Here is a 19,014-nt window from a genome sequence, read left to right on the forward strand (position 1 = left end):
TCACAATAAAAGACATGAGTCAGAGGAGAAGGAGTTTTCTGAAGGGACTGTTGTTTACTTATCAGAGGTGAGGGGTGGCTGCAAAGTGACTTTGTTTTTCCCTTTTTTTTTTTTTTAGTTTTGTTTTATCTTAACCCTCCCTGAAGATACACATATGTTTTTCTTGATCCTCCCTGAGTGACTGGCAGAAAATTCATGACCCTCCCTCCATCATGAATTAGTTGTTAGATTTTTTAAACCTCACACATCGATGTTTGAGAGTAAAAAGTTAAAAGTTGAAAAAGAAAGTTAGTAGTAGTAGTATTTAATGAGACGTAGAATAAAAGAATTTAATGAAATCTGACTTCTTAAAGCTTAGATTTAGGTATAGGTTTTAATTGTTGTTTGTTCTGTGTCTTGTTTTTTTGTTGTTGTTTTTTTTTTTAATTTACTTATTCTTTTTGTTTGTTTTTGACAGAAGTTGGGCACATGATGTGTCCAAAGCCGTCGGAAATTTAAAACATTTTTTGTAGTTTCTGGCAGTGATAAATCGTGTCATTGTGCTAGTGCTCAGTGGTAAAATGAATTCAAAGTACAGCCATTTAAATTTGTATGCCCCTCCCCTAAGCACAAAAAAATAATTAATTGGAAAAAATCTAACTCCCTCCCTGGTGCTTAAAAAATATATTAGTATTACTGTTATTATTATTATTATGATATTTACATGCCTTCCTGTTTTTCAACTACTTTTCTTTTAATATCCTTGAGCTTTTATTGCCTCCTGTTTATCCTGTTTAAGTCATAAACATAAAACTTGTCAGTTTTCCATGATGTTAAATAAGATTCACATCTTCAAAATAAAACCCACAGTGACAGATGACAGACTTTATTGATCTCAGCACGAGCAGCGCATTTTCATTTCTTTTAACTTTTTATAACAGGTTGTTTATAAGAGCTCAAACAGAGAGTTACACCTCTCTGAGAGGTCAGAGGATACATATATATTTCTTTTACATGTGGGGAAAATGAAGGGATATTTATTTGTTTGTTCATTCATATAACAAATATAATATTAAACGTGTCCTCATTGGGTGTAATGTTCTATGTTCTGTGGCCATTTTCATATCCTGTTACCGTCATTAACATTATGGGGTCACTGTAGGTCAAAGACAAGAGTTACAACTTATGTTTCATGTTTTATTACATTTCCTATCATATTATATTTTATAAAAGTATAATGCAGATAATGCAAAGTTACAGTGTTCAAAAATATGATGTAAAAGAAAAGATGAAGAAAATAAAAAAACAATAAAATTACATATATATATATATATATATATATATATAGGCTTTGTTTCATATTTATATGCTTTAAGAAAAAAGGGCTCAAATGTACATAGGCCATAAAAATAGGTATTTAACGTGTTTCCAAAAAATAAATAAAAACACTAACTACTGGTGACAACATTATCAGATAGAGATGAAAGTAAATTATATTAATCTGTTATTTTGACACTGTATTCAGAGATAAAGACAGCTGCACAGATGTAAACTCTTATTTTCTCAGAGTGTCCGTGCCTTTATTTTGAAGTGAACATCCTGTGACATCATGACGGAGTGTGTGAGCGTTGACAGGTCTGTGGAGGTGTGGTCTCTGTCTGCAAACACTGCAGCAGTGCTGAGTCTGAAAGCTTCTAGAGCTCCAGTCCAAACACACGATTGTTCTGAAACACAGAGCGGCCGTCCGGACGTTTCTGTCGGCACGCACACTCAACACACACACACACACACACACACACACACTGAAAACACATACACAAAACACACTGAGCACACACACACACACACACACTGAAAACACATACACAAAACACACTGAGCACACACACACACACACACACACACACAAAACACACTGAGCACACACACACACACACACACTGAAAACACATACACAAAACACACTGAGCACACACACACACATGCACACAGGGTGAGCATAGTGAACACAGGGCAGACTGTTCCAGCACACAGTGAAACTGACACATTCAGTGTGTTTCAGCCTTTTCTTGTTGGCTTCATTATGGGATATCGTCATGGAGATCATCACATTTTAAGGGGTTTAGGAGAATGACTATTTTTTTCTTTTGCAGAGGTTTAAAAATATTATTTTGTCCCGAGTTTACCACTAAAGGAAAACTTCACCCAAAAAAACACTTTATATCTCTGCGTCTAATCGACACTGTACCTACAGCGTAGACTCCACGTCAACACAGACGTGCACCTCCCCAGAAATGTAACTGCACATCACAGTGACGCAGACCTCCTGTCTGTCTCTGTGAGCTGAAACCATTTCCCTCAGTGGAGACAAAGCTTTAATTTACTTTAATTTCACAGATAAGAAACAATAAATTGTGAAGACAATAAAGCCTCCACTAAAATAGCAGTTTAAGTCTTGTGTGTGATTTATCCTGGCTTCATATGAGCAGAGGAAATCTCTGCTAGTCGCTAGGCTAACTTATACAATGTAAAATGCCATAGGCTTGTGCTAATAATGTTAGCATGTTGTATTTGTTTGGAAATCGTGTTTAGTTTAAGACAGTTGTTTTGTCAGTGAACCTTGTGAGTTGTAATGGAGCCGAATTTTGTAACGTTACCTTTGTTAAATGTTGCTGTTGACCCTGGCTTCACATGAGCAGAAGGAAAGTTCACTAGCTCCTAGGCTAATTTATACAATGTGAAATGCCATAGGCTCGCGCTAATAACGTTAGCATGTTGTATTTGTGGGGAAAATGTGTCCAGATAAAGACAAGTGTTTGTCTGTGAATGCTGCGAGTTATAGTGAAGCTGATTTGTGTACTGGTGTTTGAAATTGTCTCTATTAAGCCATGTTTAATGTGTGTTTAATGTGTGTTTTGAATCAACTAAACTTTACAGCATGTCACTGAAAGCTAACATAACATAACAAACAAATGTATCTGTGGTTGGCAGATATTTATTCTGATGGTTGTATGTTAAGTACCTGAGAAACATCAGCATGTTAGCATGTTAGCATGTTAGCTCAGCACGGCCTCACAGTGGTCACTTTTATCTGACCGGCTGTACACTGACTGATGGAGGTTAAAAACCAGCTCAGCGTTTCATTCGAAGTGAATCTGAGTTTTGACAGGATGATATCACATCTGTGTTTCCTTCACACTGACTGATATAATCTTAGAGATGATCTGTTGGTGCCACACAGAAACACAATGAGTCTCAGCGCTGAGCAGCAGAACGAGCCTCCTGAATTTTTGACTAAAATGCTCTCAGAGCTCTCATGAATAATTTAACCTGCAGCCTCAGTACCAGCAGAGAGGAGGAGGAGGAGGAGGAGGAAGAGCGGCCTGGGAGAGCCAGAAAAGGACAAAACTGGTAACTGCAGCATGACGACCTGAGTTACTAATAAATAGTAACAACGTTTTCATGCCCCGGTGCTGCTGAGAGCCACGGCTGGAGGCTCTGTGTTTTTGGGATGTCCACCCATCCGTCCGTCCGTCTGTACGTACGTCCACACATCCATAAATCCGCCTGTCCCATTCTCAGGACGGCGATATCGCTTTTTCAAACTTGGCACAAATGTTCACTTGAAACAAAGATGGACTGATTAGAGCTTGGTGGTTAAAGGTCAAGGTCACTGTGTCCTTCCGTCTGTTTCATTCTCGTGAAGGCGATATCTAAAGGACATCTTGAGGGAATTTCTCATAATTTGGCCCAAACATCTACTTGGAATTAACAATGAATTGATTAGATTTTGGTGTTCAAAGCTCAAGGTCACTGTGACCTTGCCTGTCTCATTTTTGTGAATGTGATATCTCATGAACGCCTTGAGGGATTTTTTTTTTTTTTCCAAATTTGGCACAAAAGTTCACATGGAATCAACAATAAGTTGTTTTGAACTATGTCGTTAAAGGTCAAGGTCACCATGAACTTGCATCTATCTTATTATTGTACACAGTACCTAAGACCTTGAGAGAGTTTTCTCAAATTTGACACAAACATCCAAGAATAAACTGATTGGAATTTAATAGTTGAAGGTCAAAGGTCACTGTGACGGCTTCAGTCTCATTCTTGCGAAAGTGATAGCTCATAAACACCTTGAGGAAAATTCTTCAAATTTGGCAGAAAAGTTCACTTGAAATCAACAATGAACTTGCTTGATTTTGGTGGTCAAAGATCAAGGTCACTGTGACCTTACATGCCTCATTTTTGTGAATGCAATATCTAAAGGACATCTTGAGGGAATTTCTTAAAATTTGGCACAAACATCTACTTGAACTTAACAATGAACTGATTAGATTTTGGTGGTCATAGGCCAAAGGTCACTGTGACCTGTCTTGTAAATGCCATATCTGAAAAACACCTTGAGGGAATTTCTTAAGATTTGGCACAAACGTTCACTTAGAATCAACGATGAATTGATTAGAACTTTGTGGTCAAAGGTCACTGTTACCTTCCATCTCTCTCATTCTCATTGAGCAACATCCCAAGAGCATCTTGAGGGAATTTCTTAAGATTTGGCACAAACGTCCAGAATAATCTGATTAGCATTTGGTGGTCAAAGGTCATTTTGACCTCACAAAACATGTTTCTGGCCATCATTCAATAACAAATATGTAATTATGACATAACTTGACACAAATGTCTAACAGGATAAAATAATGAAGGTCAAAAGGTCAAAGGTCAGCTTGACTGTGACATCATCATGTTTTAACGTCATATCTCAGGAACAGAAGGGGAGACATTTGGTCAGATACTGAATTGGTGACTCTAATCTTGAAACTGTGCTGGTTGTATAGATCTTCTGTGTGTGAAGCATCCATGTTTTCACTGACATGGATGGAGACTGTCAGAGACACTGGACCGGTGGGCGGAGTCATACAACCACAGGACGGACTGGTGGGCGGAGTCATACAACCAGGAGTCAGTAACGTTATCTTTCTATTTCTGATAAAATAAAAAAGTGCTCAGATTTAATCAACAGTAAAACTTATCTCAGAATATAGTGAGTTATTTAGAAGCTGCAGCAGAAGGTTACAAACACTCGAGGAGCAGCACAGATGTGAAACACACTTGTTTTCTACTAAAGCAAGTCATTTTTTTAGCAGCTTTATTTGTCACCATGGAGATGCAGCGAGGGGCGCTTCTCACCTCCGACCACATCCTGTGGCCACAAAGTGGTTAAACACACACCAGCAGATAAACACACAACACACACTGTCACACATTGAGCAGCAGGAAGTGAAGCTGAAACCTGCAGCAGCTTCTGAACTGAAACCTGAAGATGAGACCAAATTGTCAGATTAAAGTGAAGAGATCAAATCAACTGTGTCTCTGTGGTACTTTTACTCAAGTACTTCAGTACAGATCCAAAGTATTTGCTTTTTCCTGGAGTATTTCCATTTTATTATACTTCATAATTTTACTCTTCCACATCTCAGAGGTTAATATTGTATTTGTTACTGCACTGCATTTGTCTGACAGATGACAGGTATTCATCCCCTTTCTGCCCTATGAAAACCACGTATCTCCAGATGTGTTGGTGCCAAATGTTTGTGATAAACTGAGGGATTCTGAGTGTTCCTTCATGTGTCGAGAAAATTGTCCTAATCTAAAAAGGGGCTGACATCAGATCTACTCTTTCTCTCTTTCTTTAATGCAGCAGGAATATTCAGATAGAAAAACACTGACAGCATCAAACAGTTTAATGCAACACACACACTTTCACTTTGAATACTTAAACTACGTGTTGCCGATAATACTTACAGACAATACTTTTATTTGTAGTGGAGTATTTTCTCAGTGTGGTATATTTACTGCAGTAACTGATGTGAGCACTTCTTACGTCTCTGCTGTTACCAGGTTGAAGTCAGATGTAGGTGACGGAGCTGCAGTGAAAGCCTCAGCTGCACCACAGGCGGCCACTCTCACCAAACCACAGAGGCTTTGGGGTTTTCTTCTCTAACTGATCTGATTGGCTGATTAAAACTTCAAAAAAACAGAGCGTAACCGAACTGTGCCCTGAGTTCAGCCTGTCAGGCAAACACTCACATGTTGCCATGTTTGATGTGACCTTGATATTTGACCTTAAAACCAAAATTTGAATATGTATTATTTTCTAATTCTGTGTTCATAAACATCCCTCGCTGTGCTCAATACACACTGCATGGCCAGAAGTATATGGACACATGAACATTACCCCCATATGTGATATACCTAATACTAAGACTAATAATTAAACTGTTTGCTTTGAGTACAAATAAAAAACACCAGCTGTCAAAGTGTGAACTACTCGACCACATCTCAGTCCTAGAAATTCCCTGTCTCAAAAAGTCATTCAGTTTAGTCTGGTTGAGTTTCTTACAAGTTAAAATAAAAATCCAGCGACTCAATAATTATCTATTTATGTGTTTATGTCCCTCTGAAACACAAAGCTGTCACCGCCTTATTCCCTCTCGTCCTCCTCCCTCGTACTTCCTGTAATTAAGTGCTTCACCACAAATAACCACACTGTTATCTAACAAGTTTCCAGGGGCCTCATTTATAAAGCTTGCTTACGCACAAAACGGGGCTTGAAAGTGGCGTACACCACTTACCACGCAAAGGTCGTGATTTATAAAAATAAACTTGGCGGGAGAATGTGCGCACCTGTGAGCAAACTCTGAGTCATGTGTGCGCACATTTTGGAGACACTGGGAAGTGGCGACGCAGACGGCGAGGTGGAGAAGTGTAGTCAGATTTTTATTGATGTCTCACACAAATTTAATGTCACGCTATATCCACCTTAGATCCACGTTATCACTGAAGTTAAATCCAGCAGCCTTATTTTGCGCTTGGAGTGAGTGATAATTGTTTCATTAAAACATTGTAAAATCCAACTGAAATCCTGAATTGAAATTCTTTCTAAATATGTATTTATCCGCACTGCCTCTAACGTCTCATTGTCCACTCTGTGAGCGCAGGAGGGGGAGAGGACGGCGCGACTGCATGGAATATATTTATTTATTTAGCTAAATATTTCCAGTGCATTTATCATGTCTCGAAATACAGCCATTAAGCACAACCGTTACACTCATTTCATCAGCCCTACTTAGACATGTGCTGTTCATGACAAAACCGGCATGAAGAAACGTGTTCGCTTATTACACTTTCATCTTTGAATTGTAAGATACACGTTGTATTTTGGGACAGGGATACCACTGGTTCATGCTGTAATTCAGGCTGGGTGTCTGATCAGACTAATTGCCATAAACATATAAATACTGCGGTGACCCTTGTGCGTAATTGCGCAAGATGGCACCGGCACATCCTCCTTTTTGCCTCCACCTTTAATAAATGTGGTTCTTTATGTTGCACATCAATGTCAAACATCCTCAAATTTAAAAGCAACACATTAACTTCATGTTGGTAAAGAAGGAGAAATATTTGGTCTATCTTTAGATCAGACCACTTTTTTTTTTCTCTGTCACTGTCCGTGCAGTCCCTCAGACACAGCTGACAGCATCAGCAGCGTTGATGTGTTGCCACTTTTTTTTGCTTTCTTTTATTAGTGATCCCGCTGCTGTGGCCACCAAATAAAACCTTTCTTCAGTCCTCCACCTCCCGTTAAAGGGTCTCGAGCTCAGCCTCGGAGAAATTCTGTGTTTTGGTTCGTTTCTCACACCTGTCGCTGTGACTCACACAACACTCGCGTGCCGGCTTATTTATATGCAGATCACATTCATGAGGTGATTTGCATGACCATTTATGGTTGAACTAGGGCGTGTAGAGGGCGGAATATGAGGCGGATCTGGGTGCGCACAACTCCAGGAGGTCTGTGATTTATAAAGAGAACATTGCGTGCAAGTGTGCGTGCGCACAGTTTTATAAATTAGATTATTTTTTGGCGCACGCCATTTTCAGCTTTTGGGCGCACGTCAACTTTTAGTATGAATCCTAAGCACTCTTTTATAAATGAGGCCCCAGATCTTTTATTTCCACTAACAGGAGCGACACGTCTCACTCACCTCTCAGTGACTTTTTGACCTTCTAATGACAAATGTTGATAATAGGCTCAGGCTCAGGCTCAGGGGGCCCGCTGACCCCCGGGGCCCCACTGCCTCAGCCTGGTCGGCCTTGTCAGTCATCCATCCATGTAAATATCATTGTTTGCATTAAAATTTCCTTTCATTGAACAAAGAGGGGGCAGCATGGTGGTGTGGTGGTTAGCACTCTCGCCTCACAGCAAGAGGGTTGCCGGTTCGATCCCGGGCGTGGGAGCCCTTCTGTGTGGAGTTTGCATGTTCTCCCTGTGTCAGCGTGGGTTTCCTCCAGGTGCTCCAGCTTCCTCCCACAGTCCAAAGACATGCAGGTTAATTGGTGACTCTAAATTGTCCGTAGGTGTGAATGTGAGTGTGAATGGTTGTCTGTCTCTATGTGTCAGCCCTGTGATAGTCTGGTGACCTGTCCAGGGTGAACCCTGCCTCTCACCCAGTGTCAGCTGGGATAGGCTCCAGCCCCCCCGCAACCCTCAAGAGGATGAAGCGGTTAGAAGATGAATAAATGAATGAATGAACAAAGAGGCCCAAACCAGGAACAACAGAGCCAGAACAAGAGTAAAGACTGTGAGCACTACGGTTCAGTCGACCTGTGGCTCCCCCTGCTGGACGACATGAAGACACACAGCAGCTGGACAGACTGTGTGAGCTGGTAGCAACTATAAAGACCTGTTCCCACCATGAGAAACAAAACTTTTAAAATATAACATGTACAATATTACAGAAAACTTGCAGATATGACATCATAAAGACTAGAGATGACTAGAGATGATACACCGTCTCATGGCGGTCACTTCCTGTCAACGTTACAGATCAGAGGCACAGAGAGTTGTTGACTAGAGATGATACGCCGTCTCATGGTGGTCACTTCCTGTCAACGTTACAGATCAGAAGCACAGAGAGTCGTTGAGTAGAGATGACACGCCGTCTCATAGTGGTCACTTCCTGTCAACGTTACAGATCAGAAGCACAGAGAGTCGTTGACTAGAGATGATACGCCATCTCATGGTGGTCACTTCCTGTCAACTGGCAGCTTTTTACAATGTCACAGAACGGAGCATTGACAGTAGCTGTCTGTTTCAACTTGTCTCGTCATGGATCTTTGGTCTGAACTAGACTTTAGGCTTTCCTTGTAGGCGCGTGGAAGGGCAGAGAGGCCCAAGAACAGAGTCATACCACCAAATATAATACTACATATGGAAATAAAGTTTTCTTTGACTGAAGTGGTCCTGACTGAAATAACACCTTTATCTTTAACTGCCATTCAACACACATTTTAAACCATAAAGCACCGTTCCTCCTGTTTTTACCAATGAATCAGCTGTCAAACAAATTAAACAGCTGGCCTTATCAATACTTTTTCATTTAAACATCATAGAACAGCATCAGAGACGGGCCTTTCTTTGTTGTTCCTGAGAAATAAAGAACAAAGGATACATAATTATAAAGCAGCTGTTTCTGCTTAAGGTCAGTATAATATGATAATACAACTTTTTAATTTCATTTTCCCATTTAATTTGGGGAAGGCACAGGATTACAACACAAACAAGACTGAATGTTTTTATACAAGAATCCACATACTCCACAAATGAATATCTGCAAACAGTCTCATGTGGCAATCATCCAGGAGTCTGTATTGGGGGCTGATTTCCTTTCTTGGAGTCATGTCCTTTCGTTTAGGAAAGTTTCCTGTGTTGGTAAACCTGTTTTATGGCGGGTAATCTCCTTTACGAGTGCAGCTTGTGGGTGCAAACTGGGGTCAGACTTTCAGTCTGGTATAAAAGTCTGTACACTCTGAAGGTTGGCAGAGAACACCTGGGTCTTCTCTCCATGCTGCATTCATTTAAGAGACTTGATTCCTCACACTGAGTCTGTCACTTCCTCAGAGACGAGAATTTCCCTCACATCTTGTACAAGAAGAAAAACACACACACACACACACACACACAGGTGATGCATCAACATCTTCGTCTCAGGTCTGCACAACATAAAAGCAGGTCTTTATGCCCCACACCTACAGTACCGCAGTAAAGACATAAATACATTCAAAATAAATATATTTTTCACACCTCACTCTCGACTGAATGTTCACAGGAGAGTAGACGACACCTGAAATAACAAGCAGCATCGTGTTAGCAAGCAGACGCTTGTGAATGAATTAAAGTGATTTATGATGAGGCTGAAACTTGTTATTTAGCAAATGATTATTTTCACCTTGAAAATACTCTGAAGATTTATGATTAAACAATTCATCATTCAATTCGGCCAATTCACTGTGCACCATCTTTGCTAGGAGAGTATGACTGAACTCACCTGGCTCCTGCTGCTGCTGCTGTGAGGAGCTTCTCAAACTCTTATGTTGAGCTGCAAAGAAAAAAAACTCTTATTAGAATGAAGCAGCTGCTTTGTGTAGATTATTTATTTCACTTTGCAATTCAAATGAGTGTCATCTGTTCTCCGGGAGGGAGGAGGCTGAAGGACAAAACCTGAGGACGTCCAAAAACGAGACCTGATGTTGCTTCTTCTCCCGTCAGCTCACACATGAGACTTGAACGTGTTCACAGCAGCAAACCATGACTCATGTTTTGTTGACGCAGAAAAAATAAAGTTTAATATAGTTTGAATTTGCTTCAGCCCGGCAGCTCAGTCATGTTTACCTGTCCTGTGAGGACGCATGTGATTTACACTGCATGCTGACATTGTACGTTTTTGCAAACCATGAATACTTCACATTTGTATTTTGCAGCATCATATCAGTGTTTCTAAAGTGACATATATAAGCTGACTTTGTCATCAGGACATGGAGGGGATGGCTGATGGCGTGACACCTACTGCATGTGTTAGGGTTTCAGCTTTGCCTCTCCCTTGTGTCTCATGTTTGTCTGCAGTAGGTCTCTGTGTTTGCCTCCTGGTTCCCTCCTCCTGCCGACCCTCCTGAGTGCCAGCAGCTGCTGAACCTGCACACCTGAACCTCATCTGCAATCAAAACACTGCTGTATAAAAATCGGCTCAGACATCCAGACTCTGTTGTTCAGTCTCCTCTGCAGTTTTTTGACACTTTGTCTTATTGTACTTTTTGGGACATGAGTTCACACTCTGCTCTGTGCCTCAGGTTCACCACACCAGCCTCAACCATAAGCAGCCACGTCCAGCCTCATTCTCGTCCTCTGCCTCCGCCTTCAGCCAATGTGCCTGCTCTGCTTCATTATTCCCTGCTCAGCACCATCATTTCATTCAAGCCTTCAGCTCCACCTCTTCAAACTACAATAAACTGCCTTTAACACAGTTTCCTGGTTGTGTTTGCATTTTGGCTCCTAAGCTGATCTGTCATAACAGAATGCAAAGTGCCTGCCAAGCTGCAGACCACTGTTCGACACCAACAAACAACACAATCGTTTTTTTTGTTTGTGACTCATTGCTGTGTCTCCAGCTGCTTTTTATCCCCAAACGTGGATGTTTATCAGTGACCTGTTGCTTTTTGTTTTCAGCTGGGATCTTGGCACGAAAAGCAGTTGTTTTTTTGCGAGACATCGCTGTGTCTTAGGCAGCGACTGTGCCCTGAAGATCAGGTACATTACACATTAACCCTAGCGTTATTGAAACGTACATAAAGGTTTACAGAAACATGCAATGCCAACATTTATCTTGGTGATTTGGTTGCATGCACAGAACCAGAACCTTGACACTGGACCATCACAGTCATCATTCATGTTAACGACGTTCTGCACTTTTACTGGGTCCATGTCATTGGTTCGACATCCCATTAGTCCGACTGTCCGCAGTGCTGAACGGCTCGTGGCGGGTGTATGGTGTGCCGCGACCGGCTTGAGGCGAAGCAGGCTCACAGCTTATGTGTTTATCACTTTCTTTTTCATTTTAACCCACACCATGATCTTTTCCTGACCCTAACCAAGTGGTTTTTGTGCCTAAACCTAACCAGACCTTAACCACAGGGCATCATGATGATTTCAGAACAACGGGACTTCGGAACAATGAGTTTAATATGGTCGGAACAATGGGCAGTTCCCCTTTTATTGCTGTAACATGTGAAAACATGTTCTGTGGAAAGAGTTCAGATCAGATAGTATCAACTATGACCAGAATTTTATTCTTGAATTTAAGAATCTTCAAATGATTGCATAAGAACAACGTTTGTGTGAGGTTCCTCCATCATTTTGAGAGTGGTGTGTTCTGCACGGACATCCAGATCCACTGCAGTTGTTTTCAGTTAAACTTTAAATAACTGCCCAACAGGAAGCATGTTCATAAAAGACAGTAAAATCTTTCTCAAACTCATTTCAGTGACGATAACGAAACCAACAGAACATTTCAAAACTTCAGTCAGCAAAGATAAATCTGTAGGATGGAGGATCTCTCAAAATACTCTTCGGTTCAGGAGTCACTTTAATAACTTCCTCCTCACATATTAAATATCTGTGTTAGCAGGACTCACAGGAAGTGGAGTGGGTCATACTGACAGCAGAGTAAACCAGCTGAAGCTCAACGTCGCCCTCAACAGGACAGTCGGACTCGTGCAGGTGATGATTCTCCACTTCAGATAAAACATGAGAAAACAGACACAAGAGCCAGTGTTAACCGTTTGTTTGTTTGTTTGTTTGTTTGTGTTGTTGAAGAAATGAAGACACGATGAATCTGGTCTTTTCAGAATAATGTGACATTTCTGAAGTTTGTATGAGATTGGAGAGAAAGTACGCAAGCTGAGAACAACCGTACTGAATCTGTTTTTACGTCTGGAACCTCCCGTCTACAACGGGCTTGAGACGCGTCCTCGTGGTCATGAGTATTCATCGGCTCCGGCTCCAATCAGCAGTGATGGAAATACACCGCTCAGGTGATTGCCAGGGTTGGGTACCCGACAGATAACCTGTAAAAAGCTGTGTAATGCCTGAAAAAAAATCTGGTGTTATCTAGTGATAACAGGTTGATCATATCAGGAGAAAGAGGATGTTTTTTCAAGATAACAAAATAATTAACTTGTGATCTCGAGGTGGCAGCATTATGAAACATGGGTGCAGGCACAGCTGTGCTCAGCTTCCATAGAAAAGTTTAGTTTCAAACAAGTCTTTTAATGTGACCGAAACATTCTGATTGTGTTTTGTAGAAGAAATATATAAAATGCTTAGGTTTGGATGGTGGAATATACACAGTGGTTTGTCAGATTCTCCCACTGTGTCGGAGGAGGTAGTGAAAGGAAAAACGAAAGCACCTGTTCCTCGTTTTAAAGGTTTGAGGCTGTGAAAGTTTCACTGTTCTGACTGAAGCAGGTTGACTTCACTTACCTGCAGTCGTGTTTTCATAAACAGGAGGCGACTCGACACGAGCTGCAGGTAAAGGGAAAAATAATTTGATGACTGTGATAGAAACATTTATTAGACATTTATTAGAGACTCTGCATGCTGTATATGAGGAGGTGCAGGGTGTGTGGAGGTTTAGACAAAGACCTTGATGGTAAATAGTCTGGACTGACGCTTACACTACGTTTTGCCTCCACCCTGGTGACTCTTGATGACAGGGGACAGACTGTATAAAGCTGACTGAATATAATGTGACTCTAAGTTTTGGTTTGTCTGTGTCCATGTCCATACTGCACCAGGATCTTCTCTGACATCAGACTTGTTTTGTAATAAAGTAACATTTAAGTAAAGACAACTGAGGCTCATCAATTTATTCCTTTATTCATCTAAGTGAAGACTGACATGAAATACAAGTTTTCCCAACACGTTCTCACCCCGCCCTCGTCACATAGAGCCACAATCCCAGTAGAGTACAACCGCTTTTCGTGGTAGCCTACTACACCTGCCGGGAAAAGAGCAATGGGTTGCTACAAAACACATTGCTGGAAAGAGTGACGGGTCACTAATGCCAGCTCATCCTCACTGTGACCTCGTCACATGTCCACGTTTGGTCATGGACTTTCCATGGACTGTTTTTAGCCTCACTGTAGCCTGGACGATGGCTTTTTTCGTCGGTGTCTGACGCGACGAGTCACTGACCAAATGCCAGTATTCAACAACTTCTGAGTGAGACCTAGTTGCTAATGCAGTGATGGTGTCTCTGTAAAAAAATAACTGCTTTTCCCATCACTATCTCTGGTGAAGACACAGTGACGGGTGGCTAAATACACCCAAGTCTGGTACCTAAAAAGCCTCTGGAAGATGCAGTGATGACTCGCTAAAAACGACGGTTCTGACCAAACGCCGGTATTCAACAACTTCGGAGTGAGACCTGGTCGGTTGTCTACACCAGTGAAGAAGAAGATAAGAGCCACTGCAGTATTAAGCAATCAATAATCTGCTGTCAAACAAAACAAACATCAACATACACATTCTGTCGATGCTGTGTTGGTCTCACGCAGCCGGACAGCCGGAGTGTCAGTGCCAGAGAAAGATCTGGAATCACTGATTATCTTTCAGCTATGGCGGAAAGAAAAGCTCCGGCTTGTTTGTTTCTTTAAACCAATCACAGTCACGTTGGGCGGAGCTGAGCCCAGGAGGCAGCGATGGTGCTCTTGCAGTACAGTGTCAGGGTTAAACTTGCGTTGCTGGAACATCTGGATGTGGAGAGGCGAGCACTGTCATTAAAATGGCTCCGCAAACAAAAAAAACACTAACAGTCGTTTGTCACGGTGTGATTCAACTTTTACTGATACGAAAGACGAACATAATTTGATCATCGAGCCCTCGAGGTGAAGCCTCACAATACTTCAGCTCTGGAGACGCCGTTACAGTTTTTCTCAGTCGCTTTGGTACATTTCTCAGATCAGAATTGAAATTCTCAAAACTACTTGTTCAATCTTCACATCATTGTGTCAAAAAAGCAGTTTCTCATTTCTTTGAACAATTTGCAGATGCTTTGGTACATCCATGCAAATGAGTATGTACAATTCTCTGCTGTTTCCTGCATTATCAATTGCTTATGTCATGTTGATCAAAATGTATTATGGGTATTATTAATGGGTCTCTGTTGAACAGTCTCACCCCCTACAACATTTAGGCATTAGTTCATCGCATAAGTCTTTACATGCAAAATGGTTGAACAAGTTGTCATAATAAGTCAAGCATATTTCTATACATTTCCATGAGACTTTTTTTCTGAAAAATTACAGTACATCAAATCAAACAGATCAACAAGTTACGCCAAGTCAGCACGTGTATGGACTCACAGTCTTAAAATCGCAGCTGCTGCCAAAGAGGACAAAACTAAGATCTCTGAGATTGTAACAGCTCACCTCTGTTCCTCCTGCGGACGATGAATCCTGCACACAGCAGCAGCAGCACGACGAGGCCACACACAGTCAGAGCTGTTATCATCAGAGTATAACTGGCTGGATACCTCCGCTCTGCTCCACCCACCATGTTCTCCACCCTGCAGGTGAACACATCCTCCTCCAGGTACGGCACGGTGCTGACCAGCTGGTACGGGCTGACCGCAGAGGTCTGGACCTGGTCCTTCAACAGGCCCCTGGAGGCTGACAGCCAGGTGACGGTGGGCAGTGGGTGGCCCTCCACCTCACAGCGCAGCCTGCGGGAGGCGCTGTCTGAGCCCGAGTGTGACTCCGCCACAGAGAGGTTCAGGATCTGGGGTTTAACTGTGAAGAAGATATAATGGACAGAAGCTGAGACCAAAAGTATTATTTCTCTCTCTTTAAATGATGCAGGCTGTGGAAAGTGTCGCAGACCAGAGGTGATCCAGAAGCTCTGAAACCATCAGACCTCACCTGTCACATAAAGCTGTGTCCCCTTTTGAAAGGAATTCCTCCAACCGTCCAGCTCCACCCTGCAGAAGTACGTCCCATTATCACTCAGATGGACCCTCCTGATGAGGAGGGACAGCTCCCCCCGTCGAGGATCTCCCAGCAGGGAATGTTTTAACTCAGGAACCGAGCAGAGTCCTTCTGTGGAGTCATTCTTAACTGCACAGATAATGAACGGAGGAGCGTTTGATTCTCTCGCGAGCCATTTGACAGTGATCTTCCCTGAGTAGTCCTGTTGTCTGGAATGAGTGAAGGAGCAGCTGAGGATGGCGTCTTCTCCTCTGGGGACGAAGACCACCGGAGAAACCGTCATGTCCCCAGAGACTGAAAGAGACCCTGAAGAGATTATAACAGGATGAGTTGGTTTGGTTTTGGTTCCCTGATGATGATACCAAAGAGCGATGGCCTGGGTCCATTTTACAGATCTATAACAGAACTAAATAATGTCTTGGACCAACCTCCTACCGTTCCTGTAAAATTCACCAAAAACACCCATCAAGGGCACCCAAAGTAACCTGAAAGCTGTTCTTGTGCCTTTGTTGTACATATACATGCATGCTCTCATTTGAGATGTAACGCGCCCCAACAGTCAGAGTCACTGTAGCCGTGCCTCAATTCAGGGCAGCAGCCAATTGTGTCACATTGGCGCGACCAAGGCCGTCCCATTTCGAAGGCTCCTTCAAATGCAACCAAGAAATGCAGCCTTCTTTCTTAGAATGATCCTTCATGGCCCAGCCTATCCCAAGATGCACTGCGAACCGGTGACGATTGGGTTGTTTTTATTATGGCGTCTGACACACCACCGGCAGCAGTGGCGGCAGATTACGCTGGGTTTCAACTCACTCAAATAGCTAAGGATAAAAATGTTATGAAACACAAGAGGCCGTCAAACCTAAAGGTTTTGTTCAGATAAAAGACTAACGACGTTGCGAGTTATCTTCTCTTGTCAAGCGCAGGTGGTTGCCAGGTAACAGGAACATCAACAAGTCGGGCGAGAACAACTGGTGGTGCAACCAGAAACTCCTCCACACACCAGACTTGGTTTGGCTGATGCAGTCTTCAAAGGACGCGTCCGACGTAGACTGCTTTTCTCATCTAGATATAAGTTTCAACACACTGAAATAAAAGTTTTGCTTTTGTTTTGTTTTGTTTTTTATCTCTGCCTGAATATTTTTTTTTAAAAAAAAGATGCTGCAGATGACAATACGATCATATCATGAAGAAATAGATTATTTAAAGAAATAGATGCCATTTCCTGCATTCTGGTGCATTCTAACAGGTTTACTGTAAATAACTTGAGTTTTATTAAAGGAAAGAGACTATGACAACAATTCAGTGATAGATAGATAGATAGATAGATAGATAGATAGATAGATAGATAGATAGATAGAACTGTAGGCTAAATGTCAACATCCGGTCAAAGAAATCTTTCAAAATAATAGGCTCATTGGAGATTTTTTTTTTTCCGTTGGAGATGAACTGCGCCTCGTCTGGAAAGTAGACGAGAGCAGGCGGCTGCAGCAGGAGGTGGTGGCAAAAAGCTTCTGTCAGGTCGGACAGTTTCCAGCAGCCTTCAGTCTGTACAGGAAGTCATAGAAACACCTACATCCTGTCCGATGCAATGTCTGAGTTCTCTTCACATATGCTCAAAAAATGCGGAGTCACTGTTTTGAGTCTGTTTACAGGGCTGAAAAGGACCAAGTGTGAAAACGCCCTTAGAAGTAGCATGAATCTTTAAAATCCTCTTCGTTATACTGACCTACTGTTTAACTTGATTTAAAGGTTCTGTGTTAGATTTAGGGTCATTAATTAGCATCAAGTAAAGAGGATTGCAGATTACAACCAGCTGAAACTTCTCCTGATAAGAATTCCTTGAGAGTTCATTGTTCAGGAGCTGAATGATCCACAGAGGTCTCTTCCTCTCAGAAACAAACACACCTGCTGATTTAAACCAGGAAAAACACTGAAAGAAGACGTTTCACGTGACAGATCAGTGTTTTTACAAGGCTGTTCGTCGCAGACGGGCTTCTACTACAATGCCCGATGTGAAAACGTGAATGTCTCTAACTAGAGCCAGTGTCTGGTTTGTCTGTTCTGGGCTACTGTAGAAACATGACGGTGAACATCTCCAGAAACAAGAACCAGCTCCCTATGTCGATATAAACGACTCATGCTAAGGCATCAGAAACACAACAATTTTTATTTTCAGGTGATTATAAACTAAAGAAAACATACTTATTATATTATATTCCATTTCTGCCAATACATTACACAGATGAGTAAAGGTTGTATCATCAACGTCCAACCTGAACAAAGAAGAAGGGATCTTACCTGTGATGATCACCGACAGAATAAGCCAGAAGGTCTGCTGCCACATCCTCAGGCCACTCACACACAACTTCAGATAATGAGAGAAACTGAACCTCCAAGCTAAAACAGTGAATTCAGGAAGTCTTGTGAGATGTGTCATTTGAAACGGAACACTTCCTGTTGAAGTTACAGACGAGAGGCCACTCGGAGGCCACAGCGCGAGGCTGCACCATCAGCTCAACGTACTTTTATTGGATCCTACGTGTATCTTATTAGGTTTTCTGTGTTTGATGTTTGAATACGTGTGTTTTATGTTTCAGTTACATTCATTAAAAATTATGAGAATTATTGATTATGTTCTCCTCACCATTCACACAGAATGACACAAGCATCATGGGGACTTGTTTGACTGACATACGCTGCTCAAAAACATTAAGGGAACACTGAAATCACACATCAGATGTTGATGAACGAATACTCCTGGTTGAAAATCTTTACTGGTGTACACTGTATAATTTGCTGAGAACAAAATGGCGTTCGTTCAGTGGAAACCAAAATCATCAACACGCTGAGGGCTGGATTCAAAATGACACCTGAAATCAAAGTAAACATTGAAATCACAGGATGTGTACGACCCCCACCTGCCTGTATGACCTGACAACATCTGGGCTCCTGATGAGCCGGACGATGGTGTCCTGGGGGATCTCCTCCCAGACCTGGATGTCAGATGCACCGATAAATAACATCCCATAGGTGCTCAGTTGGATTTAGGTCAGGGGAACGAAAGGACCAGTCAATGGCATCAATGCCTTCATCATCCAGGAACTGCCTACACACTCTGGACACATGAGGCCGGGTCCTGCACCAGGAGGAACCCAG

General features: G+C 42.0%; 1 protein-coding gene and 1 long non-coding RNA gene across 3 annotated transcripts in view; both read right to left on the reverse strand.

The window, feature by feature from the left end:
• Positions 1–19,014, reverse strand: part of LOC125893012 (uncharacterized) — a 51,654-nt gene that overhangs the window by 25,186 nt on the left and 7,454 nt on the right. The gene's annotated exons all lie outside the window — the stretch shown is intronic.
• Positions 9,382–18,223, reverse strand: siglec15l (sialic acid binding Ig-like lectin 15, like). 2 transcript variants are annotated; one of them, XM_049583407.1, is made up of 8 exons: positions 18,157–18,223; positions 15,790–16,161; positions 15,301–15,660; positions 13,352–13,393; positions 12,505–12,603; positions 10,365–10,415; positions 10,121–10,160; positions 9,382–9,958 (listed from the first exon to the last, which is right to left on the reverse strand). In XM_049583407.1, the coding sequence occupies exons 1-8, from the start codon at positions 18,200–18,202 to the stop codon at positions 9,934–9,936; spliced, it is 1,035 nt and encodes a 344-aa protein (XP_049439364.1). In that variant the 5' UTR covers positions 18,203–18,223; the 3' UTR covers positions 9,382–9,933. The 2 variants fall into 2 exon arrangements, with proteins under 2 accessions (XP_049439364.1, XP_049439365.1); XM_049583408.1 differs by lacking the exon at positions 13,352–13,393.

The sequence above is a fragment of the Epinephelus fuscoguttatus genome, linkage group LG8, assembly GCF_011397635.1.
Source record: "Epinephelus fuscoguttatus linkage group LG8, E.fuscoguttatus.final_Chr_v1".
NCBI classification, from domain to species: Eukaryota; Metazoa; Chordata; class Actinopteri; order Perciformes; family Serranidae; genus Epinephelus; species Epinephelus fuscoguttatus.

Excerpts from the sequence above, each read along its gene's own strand:
- siglec15l (XM_049583407.1), bottom strand. The coding sequence starts at position 18,202 with ATGTGGCAGCAGACCTTCTGGCTTATTCTGTCGGTGATCATCACAG. Across the intron at positions 13,394-15,300 it reads CGTCCGCAGGAGGAACAGAG|CTCGTGTCGAGTCGCCTCCT; the intron begins GTGAGCTGTTAC and ends CTTTACCTGCAG. Across the intron at positions 9,959-10,120 it reads AACATTCAGTCGAGAGTGAG|ATGTGAGGGAAATTCTCGTC; the intron begins GTGTGAAAAATA and ends TTCTTGTACAAG.